The following is a 23,433-nucleotide window of genomic DNA, read 5'->3' on the forward strand; positions in this document are numbered from 1 at the left end:
CACCTACACACACACACACACACACACACACCACACGACAGTTAAGGCCCATGACCTTATCATTCTTCCTAGGCACCAAGAGGATCATCAGAAAAGTCAGAAAAACAGAAACCTAAGACCACACTGACATCCCCACCCTATTTAACTCATCCTCCTTACTATCCCAGAAGAAGCAGCAACAACTCCTCATAGACAGTTAACGTGGTGTAGTGGAAAGTGTCCTGGCCTGGGAATCAAATCTGTTTCATCCATAGGTCTGCCATAAATTCACTATGTGAACTAGGCAAGTCACCGCTCCTCTCTATGCATCTGGAAATGACGAGATTAACACAGATGGCCTTTAACCCCTTTGCGGTTTTATCCTTCTGCAAATGCTAACTACAGCTTAACGATCACAGGTGAGCAGGACACAAGTACCTGGCAAGAATGCCAATTAAATGCCTAGTGGCAGGCACAGTGATGTTATTCCCATCTCCACCTCTTCACCTACAGTCAGGCAAGAGATAACTGGCCATCTCTGAAAGCGATAACAAGGGCAGGGGCGGGTGCCGTGGGGGAAGCCCAAAATTCGAGGTGAGGCCTTCAGACTACAAATCCCAGCATACAGCACTGCAGCTATCAAAAGCATCCCTTCCTGGCGGGCAACTCTCTCAACCCCGAGTCCATCCCACCACACAATGCATAGCATGCACACGGAACTACAGCTCCCACAACCCACCAGATCCCTCGCGATTCTTGCTCCCAGGGTACAATGCGCTCTCGTTCGCCCTTTGGACCTCTTGCGCATTGCAAACTGGGAGTTGAAGTCCGCTATAGGCAGGTAGCTGGGCGTTGTCAGCGTTACTAACTCTTCGCTGTTGGCTTCCTCTGGAGCAGTTCTCAGGGACAGTGATCAAGAGAGGGTAGTAATGGGCTAGCGAAACTCTCCATGGTGTCATCATTACGCAAGGCAGGGATGCTGAGGCTAAAATTAACTGTCAGGAGAGGGAGGGTAGTGTGAACAGTAGCCATCCAACCCGATACCAAAAGAATAGTTTTCCGTCGCGATGGCTTTTTTCTCTTTACCAATATGGCGCCTAGTTCAGCCACACCTGACGCTGGGAACCAAACGATCCAGTACAATATCCCTAGGAGTACTGCTGTCACCGACAGCCTACCAGCTCCAGCCAACACCACACCTTGCTCCTTCCTGTTCTTGCCTGAGGATTCCAAGGACGTGGTAGCCTATATCCCATTACCAAAATGGCGAAAGTAGAAGCATTCTTGTTAGGGCCTGCAGGTGACAATACGCTTGCGCGGAAGGCGGCTGTGTTGTGGGGCGGGAGGGGAGCATTCTCAACACGCCTGCGCAGGAACAGAGTATTCTTGGTCTATACACAAACACCAATGGATGAAGAGCCCCCATGTTCCTGCGGCTGCGCTGTGACCCTTAGAAACTCTCCCAGGCGCCTGCGCGAGACCTCAGGTCCCGCCTTCTTATCTTAGTACGCTGGCGCAAGGCAGAAAGGCGGGGCTTCGGCACTCCAGACGAATGCCAGCGCGGCTGCGCGCTGGGGGGTACCCCCTGACTGCGGCTGCGCGGGAGCCTGGCCGCCGGCTGTCACTGCGGTTGCGCGCGACGAGCGGCGATCCCGGGGCGCCTGCGCGGGTGGCTTTGCGGGCGCTCGCGGTAAGTTTGCGCCAAGTGCGCGGCAGCCGGGACGCAGACGGCGGCGGCGGCGAGAGGCGGAGCCCGGGGACCACCCCCCATCACCCTCCCCGCAGTCACCTTACGTACCACAACCTCACCTAACCTCTCACCCCCCCTCCGGTCCCCCCAACCCCGGGATGGCAGCGCCCGCCAGCCTTCCCGGCCGGACCAGCGGTCGCCAGCGCCGGCTTTAGCCTGTGGGACTAGGCCCCGCCGAGGCCTGACCCCCGGAGCCGGGACCCACCGTGCAGCCAGCCGCCGGGCCGGGGCTGAGGGGCCGCTCCCCCCTCACGGCCCGTGGGGAGGACGCTGCCGTCCCGGGGACTGGGGGCCGGGGGGTGGGGGGGAGCCAGGGCGAGGAAGTCGGGACCCGTGTTGGGAAAAAAGAAGGGGGGCCGGGGTCAGGAGCGCCCCCTCCCCCCGCTTCCCCCCTCCCCCCGGGGTTGGGGGGGCCGGAGCAGAGAGCGCCCAGCCCGGGAGGTGGATGAATGTGGGAGAAAATGGAGACCAAGACGATCGTGTACGACTTGGACACGTCGGGGGGGCTGATGGAGGTAAGAGTGGCCCTCCTCATCCCCTTCCCCCAGCGCCGGGAGGGAACCTCCGCCCTCCGTCCTACAAAGCCGGTCCTGAGCTCACAGCGCAAAAGGGCCGGGGGAGGGGGGGCTTCTTCCTCACCCAGACCCTCCCTCCCGTCTTTGCAATTCGAGGGGCTGAGCTCAGCCTCCGAGGACGTTTGCAGCAGTTTCACCTTCCCGCCGCCCTGGATTCGCTCTCCCGAGGCACCAACCCACTCCATGTCGTTGCACCGGCGGGCCTCCCCACCCCCTTCTTGTCGGCCCCTTTGTGCTTCCCCTAGCACGTCCGGGTACCGGGTTTCAGGCCTCTCCAGAGCCTGGCTTTGGAGTCCCCCACTGTCCATACAAGGAAGTGGCGAGAAGGGAACCGCGCACCCTCTCCCCATCCCCCTACCCTGATCCTCCCCATTTGGAAGAAGCCGTTCTCCTTGTTGTGCTGCAGGAACGCTGTTAGGGTGGGCTCCCCCCGGTTCCGGGGGCTGAGAGGTTCTGGGAGCAGCTTGGATGGGAGGAAGAAGGACAAAAGGGGGGAGAGGGGTGGGTGACGGAGAAGCCTTGCAGGGGGGGCGACGGACCGCCCGGGAGCTCCGAGTGTGCACACACGCCGTTTGTATGTGTGTGCAGCAAATCCAAGCTCTGCTGGCTCCCCCCAAGACGGACGAGGCAGAAAAGCGGAGTCGTAAGCCTGAAAAAGAGCCCCGGAGAAGCGGCAGGGCCACCAACCACGACAGCTGCGATAGCTGCAAAGAAGGTGGGGATCTCCTGTGCTGTGACCACTGCCCGGCCGCCTTCCACCTCCAGTGCTGGTAAGGTCTGGGGACCCCTTTGGAGCTCCTTGGCGGACCCTTCTCGGCACATTCCTTCACCCGGCCTACCCCCCTGGCTGCCGAAATAACGGGCGCTTGCAGCCGCTAGCTGACTTTCTGCAGCGGCTGGGGCGAGCGCCTCCCCGCCCCCAGGTGTCTGCCGGGATCTGGCCGTTTGGGGGGGAGGAGCAGCAGTGGGTCCGGACCCCGAGGTGGGGGTTGGGACGAGTGAGGAGAGCCCCATCTGGGATTGGAAGGCTCTGGGTAGCCGGGATAGAGCCGGCAGGGCACGGCCGGCGGTGGCGGGGGAGGAAGGGGAGGAGCTCCGGGCCCTGTGCCGCTCGCCTGCCCGCGCGCCCGCCGCCCTCGGGCTCCTGCCGGGCTGGGCTCTCCTGCGGGCGGGTGCGCGGAGCCCTCGGCCGCCGGAGTTGGCCTGGTCCAGATGCGGGGGGCCGGGCACGCGTGCGCTCGCGGCTGTGGAAGAAATCATGGAGGGTGTCTCCCGAGTCTGCCTCTTCTCTGCTTCTCTGTTTACAATATGGCGACCTGCCTTTAAATTATATTTTTATTCTCAGCGCCATTTTGGCTGCATATATGATTTGCAAACGTCTCCCGGGGAACGGTGGGGGTGGAGGTTCGGAGTCCTTTCTGCAGAAGCTCCTCGGGGACCCGGGCTAGGATCTCGCCGCTTTGGTCCCCTGTCTCTGGCTCCGCTTGCCCCCTGTTGCCTCTCGGAGCTGCCTCCCTCTCTCCCTCCCCTCCCCGCGCTGCCGCCTCTTAGGAAATCGGGCAGGGTTAGACAATTAAAATTGCTCTTGGGCGCCGATTTCACTTCTCCGCTCCGGATCAGCGAGCCCTTCGCGGCAAAATTCTTAGCTGCCGGGGCAGGATTGTGTGCGGTTAGCTCCGCGAGGGCATTTTTAAGGAGCAGAGAGCTGGAAAGCTGTGCGCTTCCCTCCACCGCCCCCCCCCTTACTGAACGCGAGAGGAGGGGAGAGACCCGAGAGAGAGGGAGGGACCTGGGTTGATCGCCCGCTGCATGATCCTCCTCAGCAGCTCAGCCCAGAACAATCCGGCCAGGAAGAGTTTAAACTCCAGCTTCTGCCTGGAGAAACCATCTCTGCCCTCCACAAAAATCCCACATCTGCACAGGGAACCCAGATTGTGTCGTGTTCTGACGGGTCTTGTTCTGTTGTTCAGCAACAGTTGACTGAAGCAGGCGTTTGTGAGAGCGGGAAAGAGGGGGCTTCTGTTGTTCCCACCGTTTTTGATGTTGCCTTTTTTTTTAAGTCATCTGTTTAAAAATGAAAAAGTGAGGTTTTCCTTAAGCTCTCTACATTGTTCCGTTCACATTCCGTCTCTCGGTTTGTGGGCTGCTGCCTACTGTATATTTGTACTAATTGCAGGTTTTGGAACACTTATTAGACAGATGACTGATACTGGGCAAATTAAGTCTGTGGTCAGAAGTTATGTAGGAAGCTCCCATTACCATTCCCCAGATACTTTTGCCCAGGAGGGCACCCCATCTGGGCTTGTAATGTTGCAGGGACAAAAATGGTTATCCTGGAGGAAGCTTTGTTGCTGGTTTTAAATTTTTTATTAAGAAGTGACTAATACCAGCAGGAAGGGTCTGTGGTTTTTAGCCTTTGCTTCCTGTAAGGTGTAATCCACTTGGAGAAAATATCTCTGGTCAAGTTTCCCCATGCTGTTCTTGAGCAAGGAAGAGATTTGTACCTGGATATGTTATGTTGCCTATCAGTTTTTTCCCTGTTGCTTACATTTTTTATTGTGTTTGTTTGATACATATGCTCGGACTGAATTGTAGGCTTGATTTAAAGTGTGGGTGCTTCACCTCTAGGATGAAGCTAGGGTTAGTTAACCAAAAATGGTGACCTCCGTATTGAGAATTTTATAAGCTCATTTATTATCTTTAGCCTCCTGTGTTTAGTAAAGCTGAGATTGTTTATTAGAAACTTCAGGTGTGGAAAAAGTGTGCTGTTTTGCCTGAGTTTGGGCTTCAAACTCTAAAACCTAACCTCTGGATCTTCTAATTAGATGAGTGTGAGTCTTGTCGAGTTGTAACAATTAACAGTTCCAACTTCAGCTAGGAGAGGGGGAGGTACTTGTAGCTGTTGGTGAGACTCAGACTTGCCCAGACTGTGCATTTCATTGAATACTTTTTTTTTTCTTTCTTTTTTTAAGACCATGAATGGGAACTGGTAATCAAGAGATTTGAGAATCCTAGTAAGTGAGGCAGGGCTTGTTTTACATCTCCATTTCCCTCTTTGAAGATGCCAGTACTGAAGGTACCATTGGCTTATCTGAGTTGTTATATAAATTACAAAACATTCTGGATATTGGTACAAAGGCAGGAAGCCTTCTTTCAAGTGTGGCTTATTCCACTTTCCTGCCTCCCATTCCACATTCTTTACAGTGCAAGTTAAGTACTTCATTACCATCTCTACCAGAGTAGTCAGGTCAAGCAGTTGACAGCCTCAGACAGTTTTGATTCCTGAGTGTGCTGGCTTTAATTCATGCCATTACTGATTACTTGTGCCATGTGGGAGTGCAATTAGGTGTGGCTGTATTTCTCTTGCTTCCCTTTTGAACTGGCTAAGACTGGATTACAGTTGACCCTTGAACAATGCTGGGGGCTTAGGGACACCGACCTCCATGCAGCCAAAAATTACATAACTTCGGATTCTTCAAAAACTTAACTACTAATAGCCTACAATTGACCAGAAGCTTTACCAGTAATATAAACAGTCAATTAACACATATTTTGCATGTTATATGTATTACACACTGTATTATAACAACGTAAGCTAGAGAAAAGAAAATGTTAAGGAAATTACAAAGAGAACAGATACACTTAACAGTACCATACTATAGAAAGTCCGCATAGAAGAGGACCTGCAGTTCAAATGCATGTTTTCCAAGGGTCAGCTGTATTTAGATAAGCATAGAAATGATAATTTTTCTTATGTACAGAATGTACAAGAGTGAAGATGGAGGTTTTGCAAACCTTGTTGATAGTAATTGTAGTGCTGCTGCGGGTCTTCATTCAAAGTTCTCGAAGACAAGTCCTTTTTCAGCCTCTAGTGTTCCTTGCCAGCTTGCCTCACAGTGAACGAGATCTAATAAAATGTTCCAGAAGCGATTCTAGGCAAACTTTATCTCCTGGGCTTAGTGACATAGTCATAACCACAGGGGATTTTTCTAAGATAAACTACCGTAGGAAATGACTGGTCAGATAAACTGTTTAATTGTCTTGTCTTTTCTCAGGGGCCAGTGCTCTGTATGAGGAACCGTTCTCTTTTCCCAATTAGACTGGGAGCCCTATTTCTGGGTTCCCTCTAATGATCCTTTGGGTGAGGGAATGAATTGTCCTGTGCTCAGTGCCAAGACCTCGCTGAAGAATTAAACTTAAGGAGGTGATTTTTTTTAAGTAATAGTGTAATCATTTTATCTAATTTTAACTGCTTTATCAGTTATTCAAAGTGGTAGTAGGGGTTACTAACCCTGCCCCAGGAGAACTGGAAAGAGATATGTTTTTAAGTGTTTTCTGGTGAACCTGACACGCACACACGTATCACAATTGTCACGCCATTCGTTGAACTTTCTGCAAATACTGGTCTCTGTGGATTGGTCCGTAAAAATTGGTTTAAAAAAATTAGAGTAACTGGTGGAGCTCTGGTTGCCACTGACCCATCTTTCTGTTTGAAATGGTTTGAATTGTTCTCACTGATAAAGTGAACACCATAGGCCATCGCTAATGAGGCCGACTGGAAACTGGATGTTTTTCTTTGATTGCTCTCTCATGGCATTTTGCTCCACACGGACTGAGGGACCAAGACGGTCTGATTGAGAAGTGCATCTACCTCAGCAGACCTCAGCATGGTTGCTTCCCGTCAGACAGATTTCTGTAGCATTTGCCTCCGCATGTTATATTTGGAATTGTTGGCCGGCTTTCCTCTCTTTGGTGTTGGCAGCAAGATCCAAAATGAGGTTTTCGAAGAATGAGAGTAAAAAGGTCTCTGTGCACAGGCAAAACTAAGCTCAGCTTGGAGTTTTGCATATTTAATTTTCAGTGAGTCATAACAAGAAAGGTTTCACACACAGAGTAGAAAACTACGTTGCAGAAGATCTTTGCTATTTGAACTTTTCAGGTGATTTTTTTCTGATTTTGTTGCGTTTAGCTCCTCATTCGAAAAGTATCAGGCTAGTGCTGAATTAAAATACATTTATTTTAACATTATCTTGTGAATCTGTTGTTTCTGACATTTTAAGTGCTTGGAAACCCGGCACTGAAGAACTGGAGGTGTGGCATCTGGACTTCCTCCCGTCACCCTGCCTCCTCAGTAGTAAAAGGATTCAACAATAAGCAAACCTAATTTCGTTTTATGTGTATTCTGTTTATTTATTTTTGCATTTGCTGCATTGTGTTGGAATCTGGGTGTGTATTAATTGTTTTTAAATGTTCGACTCAAACAGGGAGGGTCCAGTAACATTCAGCTTTAGTTCAATTTCACTTGCATGTTTTGTAAGCTTAATGTGGGTCTCGGGCTAATTCTTGTGATAGGAGGGCTTTGGGTGATATAAGGATAATCGCCGTTTAAAAATAATAATAATATTTAGTATGAAATGTTGACTCAAAAATGGGTGTGACCTAGGTGGCTTTGGTTAAGAAAGGGAGCATCAGAAATTTTTTAAAGTGGAAGAGGAGGTAATGCTCCTCAAAGGTAACAGGGTTTGTGTGACCATAGGCAAGTGCTTCATGGTACCATTATAGGAAATTTTTCATTTGGGGCCTGTCCCCAAATTAATTACCGTACTCAAGGTAGAATGCAGTTATAATCTCATCAGTTTCCTGCTGCTCCTTAAGGCTCTCAAAGTGCTTTACAGATGGGCTCCACTAAAATATTAGGACCTCTTTTGGCCTTTGTAAATGACTAGTGTATTTTTTACATGTGAAATCGTGTAAAAGACACATTTAGGTACTGTCTTCATTTATATCTGGAGATGGGATTCATGTTGATCTGTTTTAAATTCTTAAGTATGTCTCCAAGAGAATTTTTTTTAAGCCAAATCGTAAAATAGAGACAAATAAATTGTGTAATTTGAACTGAAAAGGCCAAATAGTCACTGCTCTGTGTTGAATGAGACACCGGTTTTTATTAAGCTCTGAGTGAAAGGACAAGTGATACTCAAAAGGGCTCAGCGAGTTTTCAAGGTTCACTCTTGTAGGATTTATCAGTACTTCATCCATTTTGTGGCTGAATACTATTCCATGGATGGATATACCGCATTTTTGTCTATCCATTTATCAGTTAATGGACATTTGGGGTTTTTTTCTACTTTTTCCTATTGTGAGTAGTGATGCTATACACATTTGTGTGCAGGCTTGTGTGGACGGACATCTGTTTTCATTTCTCTTGGTTGTATACCCAGGAATGGAATTGCTGGGTCACAGGGTAACTCATGTTTGTTTGTTTGTTTGTTTTTTAAGATTTTATTTACTTATTTATTTGAGAGACAGAGATAGCAAGAGAGAGCATGGGCGGGGGACAGAGGGAGAGGGAGAAGCAGACTTCCTGCTGAGCAGACACCACCCCCCAGGACCTGGGATCATGACTGGAGCTGAAGGCAGATGCTTAACCAACTGAGCCACCCAGGCGCCCCCATGTTTAACCTTTGAAGACTGCCAAACTGTTTTCCAAAGTGGCTGCACCATTCTGCATCCTCACTGATACATGAGGGTTCCAATTTCTCCACATCCTTTCCAGTGCTTGTTATTATCTGTTTTTTTGATAAAAGCTATCCTATGGGCAGGAAGTGCTATAGTTTTGATTTGCATTTCCCTAATGGCTAATGATACCAAACATCTTTTCATATGCTTATTAGCCATTCATATATTTTTTTGGAGAAAAGTCTATTTTGATCCTTTGTCCAATTTTAATTGGGTTATTTGGTTTTTTATTACTGGGTTGTAAGAGTTCCTTATATATTCTAGATACCAAGTGTTTTGTCAGATACACGATTTGCAAGTATTTTCTTCCATTCTGTGGGTTCTTTTCACTCACCCTTTTTATTTTTTAAATTTTTTGAGTCTTATCTGGAAGAAAGGTAGTTGATTTCAGCACACTTTAATGTGCTATTTTTATCAATGTAATGACAGTGACTAAAAGTTTTCTTCTGTGAACTCCAGTCAGGATGTGTATCTCAGTAGAGTGAACCTCAGAGTGTGATTTGGTATATTTGTGTTTCAACTTTTCTGAGTGACCCTTCCTAGTAAAGAAGTCTAAGGCTGGAGGTTAACCCTAGAAAAACTATAAAAAATCCACCACCTGCCTTAAGGCAGGATGCCTACCAGGCACCCCCCAGCCACAATAGAAAATTTCTATGTATAGAAATCTCTCATATTTGTGAGGCTCCTAGTTTAAGGAGGAAGATTTTCATTTTCTCAGTTTGGTAACAGCTTGGGGTGGAAGTAACTCCAGGTTAATTGAGCTATCACTTGAACTCAGTTAATAAGAACAAAAATTGTTCGTACAATTTTGCACTTTGGCTCTCTATATTTTGGTTTCTCATTAAAGTCCCTTTCCTTCCCCCCCCCAAAAAAAAAAATTGTTCGTACATTGTAGTGAACTCACCTGTTTATATGTATCTTTATGTAAGCTCAGATAGCAATAAATAGGGAGACAATGCAGATAATATTTGCCTGAAGGTTTTATGTACCTTATAAAAAGAAACCAGCTGTTTTGAAGTGTGTGTCTCCTCTCCCCCCCCGCCCCCCCCCCCCGCCCCAAGAGGATTTTTGCTACCTAGGAATGCAGACATCCTGCTTCTTAACAGGAATGGGTACATCTTTTCTCCTACAAGTGATAGGGCAATAGAAAACAGATGAAGCTGAATGTTTGCTTTTGGTCATGCGGAAGAGTGTTGAAATCTATCTCTGAACCTTGTCGTCTCACCCCCAGCACATGCACAGTTCCTTGGGTGTATAGTTCAGCAGGCTGCCCTAGTAGAAGATCCTGGTTGGGGTTGTGATGGTTATATTATGATGATAATGCAGCAGAGGCTTCTGGAAATGCATTCCTATTTTAAGGTGCCAGAGTTTTAAGTCACCAGAGCAGGGGAGGGGGTTTGTTTTCCCACCTCTGCTGTGCTCGTTCTTTGACTTTAGAGTCCCCAGGGAGTACAGACATGGCCAGCTGCATTGCCATTCAATGAGTAACACTTATAAGAGCACCTCCGCATAATTCTGGCCTCCCAAGAGACTGGACAGGAGTACAGCTGTCCCCCTGCCAGTTTCCTGAAAGAGGAGGACATTGTATTCAGTGCAAGCCCTAGACCAAATTTCAGAAAGGCACTTTGGTATTGCGGATTTGTCACCATGCCCAGGACACACGCACAGGTCACTAGCTGACTGCTTTTCCCATGACTTGAGAGCAGTTAAGAAGAATAAGAAGGTGACTCCTTTTTTTGCCTGCCATTTATAGATGTCAAAGTCTTCATCCTTTAAGTCTAACATGATCTCGGAATCTAGGTTTCAGCAAATAAGAATAAAGATGAAGTTTTAGCACATTTGCATGGGAGGCAGAAGACACTGAAGGGTACGGTAGACACTTATAAAAGGAGAAATCATTGCTTTTGACCCATCAGCAAAAAAAAAAGAACTTGTCTACCATGTAGAGCTGTTGTTGAATTCACAGTAAGCAAATTCCAGGTACACCTTACAGGTTGATGACATTTCAGGTAATATAAAACTTGACTCACTCATTCAAAAAACTACTTTGCCTTTTGCAACCATGTACTAAATGCTCACTAAACTACTTGAAAGCCACAGGCTGGCCCATTTCCTCTGCTCACTGCTGCGCAATACCTAGCGGTATTACAAATGAGAGACATGCAAAGATAAGCACTAGTTGGGGAACAGAACTGACGTCTGCTTTTACCAAGTGGGTGGTACCTTTGTTAACACAAACACACGGTCACTATTCCTTTCCCCTAATTACAAATTTGTTTCCTGTATGTTAATAGTGTTGGTATGTAGTCTTTGCCCTTCCCCTGTTTTCTGACAGACTACAGGATATATCTCCCATAAAATGTTTCTCAGTCTTGAAAGGACAAAAGACAGAGAGTGTAACAGCAGGGCGGGGACTCCATGCCTGAACCTAGCGTCCGTCTTTCCCACTGATTTGGGCACTGCGTGAGGCTCTTTTTGAAATAAGCTTGAGTGAGCAAGAGAGGACTCTCCACAGGGTTTGAATTTAACCATAGCCCAAAGACATCACTTTACCACTAGGCCAGGCAAGGGTGAGGTAACCTCTCAGAATTACTAGCAAGCTTGAGTTTCAGGGTGGAACCCTGTTTATAGCAGCACAAATGGATTTGCCTACTTCTATCCAGCTGTGATCCTCAGACGGATGTTGAGTATTATTTTTCTCCTGTCTGCATTTGTGCAGAGAACAGAGGAGAGAAGCTAATGAAATGCATAGAACTCTTCAGTGATTGTAGATAAGTCTCCTCATTACAAAACTGGGCAATGAGGAGCTACTCTTGTTCTTTACACCAGCCCTGGGCTCCTGTGATGAGCCAGGAGCTTTTTAATTCCCACGGTCACTGAACCATCAGATAGAGTTCTACTGATTCTTGGTTCTAGTGAAGCTCTGGAAACATTAGAGGGAAACTCTACAGGGAACTTTTTCAGTTGACAATGATCAATTATTGGTCAAAATGCATCATGAAAATTATACTCTGTTAATCTCATTAAATGTCTAAACCTATGCCTTTTCCTAGTTCTTTCTATACATAGATTGGCTATATTCAACTTTCCTTGATCTTGCTTGCCATTTTTTGAAAGAGCATCTAAAATGTAGGGAGAATTCTGTCACTGATTTTGGCCTCTTGTTAGATGTTGTTCTGCTTTATCTTTTTTTTTTTTTAATAAATTTTTATTTTTTTATTTTTATTTATTTATTTATTTATTTATTTGCGAGAGAGAGCATGAGAGGGGGGAGGGTCAGAGGGAGAAGCAGACTCCCTGCTGAGCAGGGAGCCCGATGCGGGACTCGATCCCGGGACTCCAGGATCATGACCTGAGCCGAAGGCAGTCGCTTAACCAACTGAGCCACCCAGGCGCCCCTGCTTTATCTTTTTTGTTTTTGTTTTTTTATCCTTCCTTTATAGTCCTCATGGTTTTGCCTGGCTTAGACAACACTTAGCCATTCTAGCTTAACTTAATTCTTATAACCCCTAATTCATCAGACATCTTTGACTGCAGGCTTCAGTTGGTTGGTGTTGAAGTAAGCGGGATGGTAAGAAAAGTATCTGCAGTTTATTTAAGTTATGGGAAAGAGCTTATGTCCAAGACTTGAATGCTTGCTGCATATAAGCTTTCCTCAAATCTTACCACTTGGGTGCACCCATTCAGGCCTTTAGGGTGATTGTTCTTTGGTTAGGAATCATCTGAGAGAAAAGTGGACCAAAGGGAAAAAATTATGGTGCTCTGTCTCTGAGAAGTATGTTCACCTCCTAAATAGGTTACCGGGGTTATAACTGGAAGGCTTCAGAAGCCCAAGTCAGGGCCCTGGGTGGCTCAGTCGTTAAGCGTCTGCCTTCGGCTCAAGTCATGATCCCAGGGTCCTGGGATCGAGCTCCGCATCGGGCTCCCTGCTCGGCGGGAAGCCTGCTTCTCCCTCTCCCACTCTCCCAGCTTGTGTTCCCTCTCTTGCTGTGTCTCTCTCTGTCAAATAAATAAATAAAATTAAAAAAAAAAAAAGCCCAAGTCAGCACTTAGCTGTGGCATCAAACCACGACAGCATAGTTTGACAGCATGCCAGGAGATTACTTCCGTCATGGAGGGTAGGGGACTTGGAGGTTTTTGAGTAAAATGGGGTTTATGAGTAAAAAAGGAGGGAATAGGCCCTATGCTGTTTGGTGCAAATAATAGCATTATTCTGTATCTTTCCTTTTTTTAAGAAGACCCCGTCAGAGGAGGGTAAATGAAGCAGAAATCCTCCATAGGGAAAAGCAGCTGGGTCTTAAGGAGAAACCTGCTCTCTCTCTGTTTAGTTGGATTTGAAATAAAGACGTTAGTGTTTTGTTTTGTTTTGTTTAAGATTTTATTCATTTATTTGGGGTGCCTGGGTGGCTCAGTCCTTAAGCATCTGCCTTCAGCTCAGGTCGTGATCCCAGGGTCCTGGGATGGAGCCCCGCATCAGGCTCCCTGCTCAGCGGGAAGCCTGCTTCTCCCTCTCCCACTCCCCCTGCTTGTGTTCCCTCTCTCACTGTCTCTCTCTGTCAAATAAATAAATAAAATCTTAAAAAAATATATCTTACTCATTTATTTGAGAAAGAGCACGAGAGGGGGGAGGGTCAGAGGAAGAAGCAGACTCCCAGGACTCCAGGATCATGACCTGAGCTGAAGGCAGCTGCTTAACCGACTAAGCTACCAGGCACCCCAAGACATTGTTAGTGTTTTTAGTTTTCCCAGCCTTTATAGAATTTTAGGTCCAGTATCTATAAGATATAAACTGATCCAGATTTCCTAAGCTGCGTATGCAAAAAAAAATATGTCCTGGCTATTTGCTTGATTTGGCCATGGAACAGTACTCAATTTTCCATACCTCTGAGACTCCTCTGGAATACACAGTTACAGTTGTTGATTCTTCTTTACAAAGAAGAACATTGCCTAGGAACATCAGAAAGTGTCTGTTGAGGCCAGAATGTTGACTCTTCCAAAACAGGTGGGCTCCAACATCTATCATGAGGTGAATGAATGAAGCCCATTTTTAAAATGTTTGCAGCCAGCTCATTTGCCATCGTGGAGAAGCCAAGATTGTCAGAATAGCCAAACTGATGATAGCTAAGGCCCTGTGGCACCGAGTCTCCGCTTGTTAGAGAAGTTAGAGGCAAACACCTGATATAACTGTTGGTGCTCTACCCTCCCACCCTTTTGCTGCACCAACGTATAACCCTGTTCTCCTGTTCTCCAGGTGTCCTTCACTGGGAGGATGCCACAAGCCAGCTCTACATAGAAGGCAATGAAGTTAGGGGGCACAGTCAGCTAGTTTGAAAGGATTGTATGCCTGTGGAAGTGACGCAACTAGCTAAGTTTCTCAATGGGGCATTTGTAATGGCCTGGCACTTCATTGGTCTCCTTGTTAACACTGCTCCTGAGGCTTTGCATGAAAAAGCCAGCAGTCCTTGTACTTTTTATGTACTTTGTGGCACTAGCTGTGGTCGAGTCAGTAGCTGGGATGAAGGAGGATAAGGAATTAAGGTTCAGGGACCCCATAAACTTTCTGCTTCCATCTCCAGTATCTTACATTATGGCCATCTTCCCAGCCTTGGAAAGGTAGGCCATCCTTGAAAATAAAAACTGATGCCCATACAAGTGTCTAGAGGAAGCTGGCTATTACGCTGACATTTAAATTTCATTAGATTTTGTTTCTTCAAAACATAAACCATTAAATTGGGGTATATTAATATAGCTTTTAAGCTTTAAAAGATATTTTTTAATTAAATTTTACCCGGCACCTCCTAACTTGTCTAGAACAGAAGCTGGTTTCGGTTAATAAAAGGCTTGTTTTCTGTGCTCATAGGTTCCTTTGTAGATCAAGATGGCTGCCAGGAGGCGGAGATGTGACGGTGGTCCTGTCAGTGATCACCTTCCCTCCCATTTTGGCTATAGTACCAACAGAGTTCCTCAGCTGGCCAAGGTCTGAGGGAGAATAGGCCTGTTCTGAGCATGTATTGTCTTTTGCAGTCTTACACAATGCCGTTAAATATAATTGCAGGATTTTTATCTGGTAGTGGACCTCAGATGGATGGATAAGACCCATGAACTGTGAAATTAAAAATCAAAACTGCTCAGTGCTATTGTTTGCTGGCTGAACACCCCCCACCCACCCAAAAAAGGGAGGAGACATCCAGATGCAGGGAGGGGGCAGTGAAATCTGTCTTAGTCTGATATTTTAACTGAAACTACCATATATGGCTAGAGAGCTTCTGATTCTTGGAGAATGATGGGTTCTGACAGGAGGGACCCTAGCAGTTCACACGACTGACCTCTTTTAGAAGAGAACCCGAGTGGAATGCTGTTGGTATATTGTGTACAGATATGCTGTCGGCATAGTGTTCCTGTTCGGTCTTTGTATTAAATAGAATATTTTGTCAGTCTAGGAAGAGAAAATAAAATGAATTCTTTCTTAAATATTTTCATCCTTTTGTCCTAAGACACACACCAAAGCTTTTAATTTGGTTAAGTGATATTTCCATGTCTCCCCAGCTGCCTTTGGCTCAAGTTTTAAAATGTCAGTGACACTTAGCTGGGTAGACAGTTGCGAGCCATACGTCGGTAATCTAACATATTTTTAAAAAATAAGTCCAGAGCCCAACACCATTTTTTTTCCCAACACCATTTTTATCTGCATGTTGTAATGCAAAAAAATAGGTCTCTGAAATCAAAGGCAGTCTTTCTGCTTCCCTGTCTCCCTCTCCCTCCACCTCTCCCCTCCTCCCTTTGTTCTCTTGTTCCCCTCCCCCTTCTCCCTTCCAGTTCCATACTGAAAAACTGCTTGCACTGGATGGATAATTAACGCAGAGCTATGGAGCAACAGGTCCCACTGGTGGCGACTAAATCTGAAGTAAATGTTAATGCAGTGCAGGCTCACGTGTATTAATAGGTGAGGGAGATGAGTGAGGTGAGACTCCGATCAGCCACGCTGGTGTATGACTTGAAATAGATCCTCTTAATTAGAGAGCCAAGAACCATGACAGCTAACATCTTCCACCTGCAGTGGTGGGCTGCAGCCTCATTAGTGAATGAAAGAGGCATTCTAAATTAAAACTGGACTTCATCCTTTGGCTGTGAGTTGGGATCATCTGGCTTTGGGCTTTGAATCTTTGACGAGGAGAGGTCTGTCAACGCAGGCATTACAGTTAGCCAAGGGGGGCGGTGTGTGTATAGTTTTCTCTTCCATGACTCCAGAAATAGACCAATCTAGACACCCTTGTCAGCTATAGAGTCCAGTCATTTGGATTTGCTTATGGGAGTCTAGATGCTTAATGCTGTGGCAGAGGTTGGCTTTAGGAGTTTTAATTTTGAAAAATTAATGCCAGGGCACCTGGGTGGCTGAGTCAGTTAAGTCATTCCCCATTCTCCCAAAGAGAATTAAAAAGAAAAAATCGTTGGGATGCCTGGCTGGCTCAATCAATAGAGCATTCAACTCTTGATCTCAGGGTTGTGAGTTCCAGCCCCATGTAGGGTGTAGAGATTACTTAAAAATAAAATCTTTAGGGATGCCTGGGTGGCTCAATCAGTTAAGTGACTGACTTGATTTCAGCTCAGGTTGTGATCTCAGGGTCATGAGATCAAGCCCCACATCGGGCTCCACACTCAGCACAGGGTCTGCTTGAGATTCTCTCTCTCCCTCTGGCTCCTCACTCCCACACACACACTCTCCCTCTCTCTAAAATAAATCAGTCTTGGGGCACCTGGGTGGTTCAGTCGTTAAGCATCTGCCTTCGGCTCAGGTCATGATCCCAGGGTCCTGGGATCAAGCCCTGCATCGGGCTCCCTGCTCAGCAGGAAACCTGCTTCTGCCTCTCTCGCCGTGTCTCTCTCTGTCAAATAAATAAATAAATCTTTCTTTAAAAAAATTAATGCCTTTGACCAGTTTTCTAATTGATTTGTGTACAGGTGTTACTGTTAATGGTTTATAGGCTCTGTCAGGCTTCACAGAGAGCCACACCGAATTCTGAGGTTCATATCTTTCAGTTGTACAATCTCTGAGGATTTAGAGCGCTATTGTTACGAACTATTTTATAGCTAACAGAATGTCTTTAAGATCAGGTAGTGGTTAAGACGCAAGTTAGAAAGCCGTGAATAGTCCCTTTCTGGCCAGGAATTGCAGGCCAGGGCTTTTTAACAAATGATCTGAGAGGAAACATCCACAGCAGTGAAGATGGATGGATATTCTGTAGGAACTCTGTCCTCACCGGTACTCTAAAGAGCTACCAGTTTTCCAAGACAAGCCAGTTCACGTACATTCCAGGACTCACCTTCCTTTCTAGGGCTTGGACAGTTCTCAGAAGGAATCTAAAGGTTCATATACTAGTGGGTTCTAGATGGACATAAAACGCCCATTCTCAGGAAAATGTCCCCACTCCCAGAACTTTCCTTCTTTCATGTAGTTTTGTTTTGTTTTGTTTTTTAAGATTTTATTTATTTACTTGACAGAGACACAGCGAGAGAGGGAAGTGGGAGAGGGAGAAGCAGGCTTCCCGCTGAGCAGGGAGCCCGACGAGGGGCTCGATCCCAGGACCCTGAGATCGTGACCTGAGCCGAAGGCAGATGCTTAATGACTGAGCCACCCAGGCGCCCCTGTAATTTTTCAACATACAGAAATACACCTGCTTTCAAAACTGTAGTTTCTCCGGAACCCCTCGAGATCCTTACCTTCACTGTCTTTAAAGGATCACTAACTGAATTACCATTTGCTGTATAGTTCTGAATTATGGAAAGAGTAGGGAAGAGGCCACTGTCACCTTCAGGTACCAAGTAACCAAGTTTCTAGGGCTCTTCACTGAGCCCAGCATCCATGCACAGTTGAGTCTTATCTAGGTCTTTATGGTCGGTTCAGTTTGTAGTTGATTGTATGTGGTCTCGTTGTCATCTGTCCTTTTCATGTCTTCTAGCCTATAATCCCTGAGAACAAAGACCTTGTCTGAAATCTCACCAGTTAGCACATTGCCTAGCATAAAATAATTGTTCATTAAATGCTTGAGTGGATGAATGACTTTGATCCTCTCTCCCCAAAGGCTGTTTCTTGGTGGGGTAGATCATAACTTGTCTGCTTTGTGTCTTTCCTCCAGTGTGGTACCTCTACTATGGCACTGGTTAGTTAGTAAGCAGTGGGAACTCAATAAATATCGACTGACGTAGAAGAAATGTTCAACCTTGAGGTTCAGGAAGATGCTTCGATGGATGTTCCACTGTGTCCCCCAGAAATAAGAGAACTACCAAAGGTTTTTTACAGACAGCTAGGACTCAAGATTTGAAAGAGCCAGGAAACTGTTTTGGGTTCTAATTCTGCAACTTCACTGGTTCTTTGGCTTTAGATAAGTCCGTGTCCTCACCTGTATGATGGGAGTCAGAATTCTTACAGTGTGCTGGTGGAGATCAAATAAGAGCATCTGTGAAAACACTTGTGAACTGTAATACAGTATGTAGATGTAAGATGAGATCATCGCTCTGCTATTTCTAGGCTTTAGTGATTAGGAAGCATGTTGATGTCTCTGCAAGCAGCACTGGCTCATGGTTTTCACTGCTGAGCCGCAGAAACTCTGATAGAGCATTTCCAGCATTACCTGACTTTTAACTTTTAATGATTTCCTTTTATAGAGAATGGCCCTCAGCACCTTGTCTTCATTGTTATATAAGAGGGAGCTGAGACAAAGCCTTGTTTTTCTTTTTTCTCTTTTAAATATTTTATTTATTTATTTGACAGATAGAGACATAGAGAGGGAACGCAAGCAGAGGGAGTGGGAGAGGAAGAAGCAGGCTTCCCGCGGAGCGGAGAGCCAGACGCGGGGCTCGATCCCAGGACCCCGGGATCATGACCCAAGCTGAAAGCAGACGCTTAAGGGCTGAGCCACCCAGGGACCCCAAAGCCTTGTTTTTCTTGACAGACATAACATGATTTAAAGACTGTGGCATGCATATAATTGTTTCAAAGTTGCACACTAAACTTAAGGGAACACCATTCTTATGGGAGAAAGAGCTTTGAGATGGGAAAGTCTTCAGGATGTGTATGAGTGTCCTGAGGCCGCAGAATCTCCTTTCTCCCTGGAATCCTTTCCCTATTAGCAATATTTCTGATATAGAACAAAACTAGTCTGTTTGTAAAACAGCCTCTTTCCGAATTCATTCCTGAGCCTATTTCTTCGACGACAGTCTATCTTTCTTGACTCCATTTCATGAATCCTTTTGCTCTAGATATTTGAGTTGAAAGAAACTGCCTTCTAAATGTCTTGAAAGGAATTGCTATGGGCAAAGAGGAAACATCGAGAAAGCTTTATGATGGACAGTTCCTGTATTCCTGCTGTACCTGTGCTGATCATTTTCTAGAATCATAGACTTTCCTTCCCTGTCCATCCTATCTTATATATTACTGCCTTCTCAAAATACCACATTTTCAAGTTTATTTCAAGATGCACATTCTGGGGCGCCTGGGTGGCTCAGATGGTTAAGCGTCTGCCTTCGGCTCAGGTCATGATCCCAGGGTCCTGGGATCGAGTCCCACATCGGGCTCCCTGCTCGGCAGGAAGCCTGCTTCCCCCTCTCCCGCTCCCCCTGCTTGTGTTCCTGCTCTCGTTATCTCTCTCTCTGTCAAATAAATAAATAAAATCTTTAAAAAAAAAAAAAAGCACATTCTGTCTCTGAGAAAGCAGCAAAATCTCAACAAGACCTCACTCTTTTAAATGTTCTGTGCTCATCCTGGAGACAATACTCTGACTTTCCTGTGCTATTCCCTAAACTCATAGCCCTCATCACACACTTTAGGGCAAACAAGAAGAGCCTGTGGCCGTAATCTAGAATTCTGAGAAATGAGTGTTCTTAAACTTGGTATTCCTAAAAGTGACCCTTTAGAAACCAACCAGGAGCTACTTTTAAGAACCTCTTAATAAAAATTTTAAGTATTTGACCCATGTGTTCAGAAAAAGAAATGAGAAATCAAATTGTTTAAAGAAGATTTAAATGAGTCAGGTGGGGTGGTTCAATGTGAAGTTCAGGTTTGCAAGTGTGGGCTTTGACTCTGATGTCTTATTGTTTTGTGACTTAGAAAACAAATTATTTCATATGTGATTTAACCACCAAAACAAGTGCCTGCCCAGCTGCATTCCTTTGCCTCAAGTCTTTGGAGGGGTACATTCACTTCCTAGAAGCTCATTTAAAAGGTGTCCCTCAGTTCTTTAAAGCTTTATTGAGTACCTAGTATGTGCCAAGCATCTTGCAGGGCGTGGAGATACAAAGATAAGGCATAAAGAAAGGGCTTTGGGTACATAATAATCAGAGTACAGTGTGGCACAGAAGTGCTATAGGGAATCAGGGGCTGCCAGAGAACGCTTCCTGGAGGCAATACCTGGCTTGAGCCCCAAAACATAAAGAGTCCACCAGGTGAAGGAATGAGGGAAGGACCAGCATTTGCGGTTGTAGGTGGCAGCTCCAGAATGAACAGTGGAGGAAGGGTGTGGACTCTGTGGGGAGCCATCAGGATAATGAGGCTGGAAAAAGATTTAGGATTCTGGCCACAGGGGTCGTAACTTAACAATACTGAGGAGCTTAAACTTTATCCTGTAATAAAGGATAGGGTAGGGGTGATACTGAAGAGCTTTTTAATTATTAGGAGGGTGATATGGTCAGAATTGTGTCTTAAATAACTCATTCTGCCAGCAGGGGTTGGGGCTAGATAGAGGGAAGCGTGAAGGATGGTCAGGAGGCCGTTTACATCTTGGTAAAAGATCCAAGCTCAAACCACCTTGCCTTGCCCTTCTCTGCGTTACATGTTTGGTGGAGAGTATCTTGGTACAAAGCCAAGCGGGCAGATGAAAAGAAATGATGAAAAACAGAATCAGAAGTGACAGCCTTTTCAGGGTTAATTTTAATATGACAGCTGCTGAAGCTAGCAGAGTCTGTAGGCCTTTGCAGATTACATGCATGCATTTCATTAGTTTGGATGTGGCCTATGCAAAAATCCATTGGAGAGAAGTGGGGAAGATTTGACAGGTGACATTCATCTGTGGTCCTCTAGGATTTGAAGACCTGTCACAACAGGCCAATGTGCTCCAGTTTTCTGCTTCCTAGTAAGGATCTCCTAAGATTCCACCAAGGAAACAGGGAGGAAAGGAAGCAAGGACCTGTAAGGGCTTAGTGGACATCCCAACATGTATACTCAGGGCTCCAAGAAAGCATGGCAAAGCAGGAGCTAGGATAATTTGCCAAGCCAGGTGCTCTTTTAGATAGAAATAGTAGACCAATGTAATATTAAGCCCTGGGACTTCAGGAAGAGTCCTTGTTATTCAGCCCTCAATTATTTTTTTAGTATTTCTCATCTTTTTTTTTTTTTTTAAGATTTTATTTATTTATTAGAGAGCGAGAACACAGGCAGGGGCAGAGGGAAAGAGAGAGAATCTCAAGCCGACTTCCTGCTCAAGGCGGAGCCTGACGTGGGCCCCAGGATCATGACCTGAGCCGAAGGCAGACGTGTAACCGACTAAGCCACCCAGGCGCCCCTTTCTCATCTTTTTTTGATGAAAAAATTCCTCCTTCCCATTACAAATAGGTGACTCCGAGGAACCAAATATAGGAATTTCTTTTGCATTTCTTTTTCCCCCCCCCAAGATTTTATTTATTTATTTGTCAGAGAGAGACAGAGAGAGCACAAGCAGGGGGAAGGGCAGGCTCCCCACCAAGCAAGGAGCCTGATGTGGGACTCGATCCCAGGACCCTGGGATCATGACCTGAGCCGAAGGCAGATGCCCAACCGACTGAGCTACCCAGGCGTCCCTTAGATGATACTGATGTTTGCATCTGATCTGGGTACCACACTTGAGAACCACTACTGTATAGACATTAGAAATGTGACCCTTCCAAGGATTTAATAAAGTCTCATATGGTTCTTGGTATAACCTTAATGGAAATCAGTGGAGGATCAGTAAGGCCTGCCCTACACAGCTCTAATTCTGACTCAGTATTGACTTATTGAGTGACTGCTGTGCACAACGTCTGTGTTATAAACCTACAAAGAGCAAAGAGATCCAATCTTTGTCTCGGGCCCTCTAATGAAAGAAATAAGAGGGGCATCTGGCTGGCTCAGTTGGTAGGTCAAGAGTTCTTGATCTCGGGGTTGTGACTTCAAGCCCCACATTGGGTGTAGAGCTTACAATAAGTAATAAATAAAAAAGAAATAAGAGAACTAGGGTGCCTGGCTGGCTCAGTCAGAAGAGCATACAAGTCTTGATCTTGGGGTCATGAGTTCGAGCCCCACGTTGGGTGTAGAGATTATTTAAAAATAAATAAAACTTAAGAAAAGAAAAAAACCTGTCACACAAGGAAAAACATGAGAAGTACAAAAAGAGAACTAAACCATGTAGCCCAGAGGTCTTGATGTCTGAGTAATGCAGAAGGAGCATATGGAGGAGCTGTACTCAGTCATCTGTTGCTGTGTAACAAACTACCCAAAACTCAGACACTGGTTATTATCTCTCATAAGTCCGCAGGTTGACTGAGCTCAGCTGGGTGGTTTTTCTGTTCAGTGTGGTGTTGTCCGGGACCACAGTCCTTTAGAGGCTGGACTGAGCTGGCATGGTCCAAGAGGACTCAGTTGCATAGCAGTAGTTCATGTTGTCTTTTGGCTTGGAGTCCAGAGGAAGCTGTTAATTGGAGTGCCTTAAGTCTCCACTGGGTGGCCTCTCAGCATGACAGCAGGGCTCTGAGCTAGAACATTCCAAACATGTAAAAATGGAATCTGCAGGTCTCCTAACACCCAGCCTCAGAAGTCACAACATGGTTACCTCTGCTGCATTCTATTCATCAAAACGAGTCACGAGGCAAGCCTTATTCAAGAGGACGGAAATGGCCTACCTCTGGACGGTAGGAGTAGTGAAGAATTTGCAGCCATCTTTCATCTGCAGCTGTCATATTAAAATTGAGCTGCCTGATTGAGGCAAGTTTTACAGGATTAATAGGGTTTTAACAGGCAGAGCTTTCTAGGGGAAAAAGTGATGTAGAGAAAGAAATAGCAAGTCTTCAATTTGACTAGGGGAAAGGGTCCTGGAAAGGGGGGGAATGAATCTGTGCTGCATGGGGCTCTGAACAGCAGATGGAAGAGCTTAGCCTTACACTAACAAACTTTGAGGAGTGTGGAGGACCTATCAATGATTTTATTAGCGTGATACAGTTTGCGAGTGATTCTTAAGGCTCCAAACTAGTTCTTTCGGTGTTTGCCTGTAAGCCCAGTGTTAATGGCTATGGATTTGGCTTCTCTTTCTAAGATGTGAGAGGGGGTCCTCACTCTTCAGGTTGTTACAAACTATGCCAGGCAGCCGTTTTGAAGGAAGAGCGGGAGAACCCTAGCGGTACTTGCAGGACTGGCCAGACTAGGAGTCGAGGGACGTGCGGCTTTGTGCCAGACCTAGCTAGGCTTTTCCTGCTGCATCAGGGGTTAGTACTTAGTCTCGCCCTTGTCTTTTTCCCACAGTAACCCTCCACTGAGCGAAGAGATGCTGCCTCCTGGGGAGTGGATGTGTCACCGGTGCACCGTTCGCCGAAAGGTAATGATGCTGCTTT

At 46.0% G+C, this 23,433-nt stretch overlaps 1 protein-coding gene across 2 annotated transcripts in view; it reads left to right on the forward strand.

Moving 5' to 3' along the window:
• Nucleotides 1–1,598: 1,598 nt before the first annotated feature.
• PHF12 (PHD finger protein 12) overlaps nt 1,599–23,433 on the forward strand; it is a 41,046-nt gene continuing 19,211 nt past the window's right edge. Inside the window, exons 1-3 of one of the 2 annotated variants that reach the window (XR_010408716.1) lie at nt 1,599–2,244; nt 2,893–3,074; nt 23,345–23,417. Coding sequence is in view for 1 of the 2 variants with exons in the window: in XM_045889516.3 (XP_045745472.1) it covers nt 2,179–2,244; nt 2,893–3,074; nt 23,345–23,417 (321 nt within the window). In the remaining variant the exon portion in view is untranslated. The remainder of the gene's footprint in view (nt 2,245–2,892; nt 3,075–23,344; nt 23,418–23,433) is intronic. The other variant, XM_045889516.3, reaches the window with a different exon arrangement.

Source organism: Mirounga angustirostris, unplaced genomic scaffold, assembly GCF_029215605.1.
Source record: "Mirounga angustirostris isolate CCGP_5_RB_7025 unplaced genomic scaffold, mMirAng1.0.hap1 SCAF_17, whole genome shotgun sequence".
NCBI lineage: Eukaryota > Metazoa > Chordata > Mammalia > Carnivora > Phocidae > Mirounga > Mirounga angustirostris.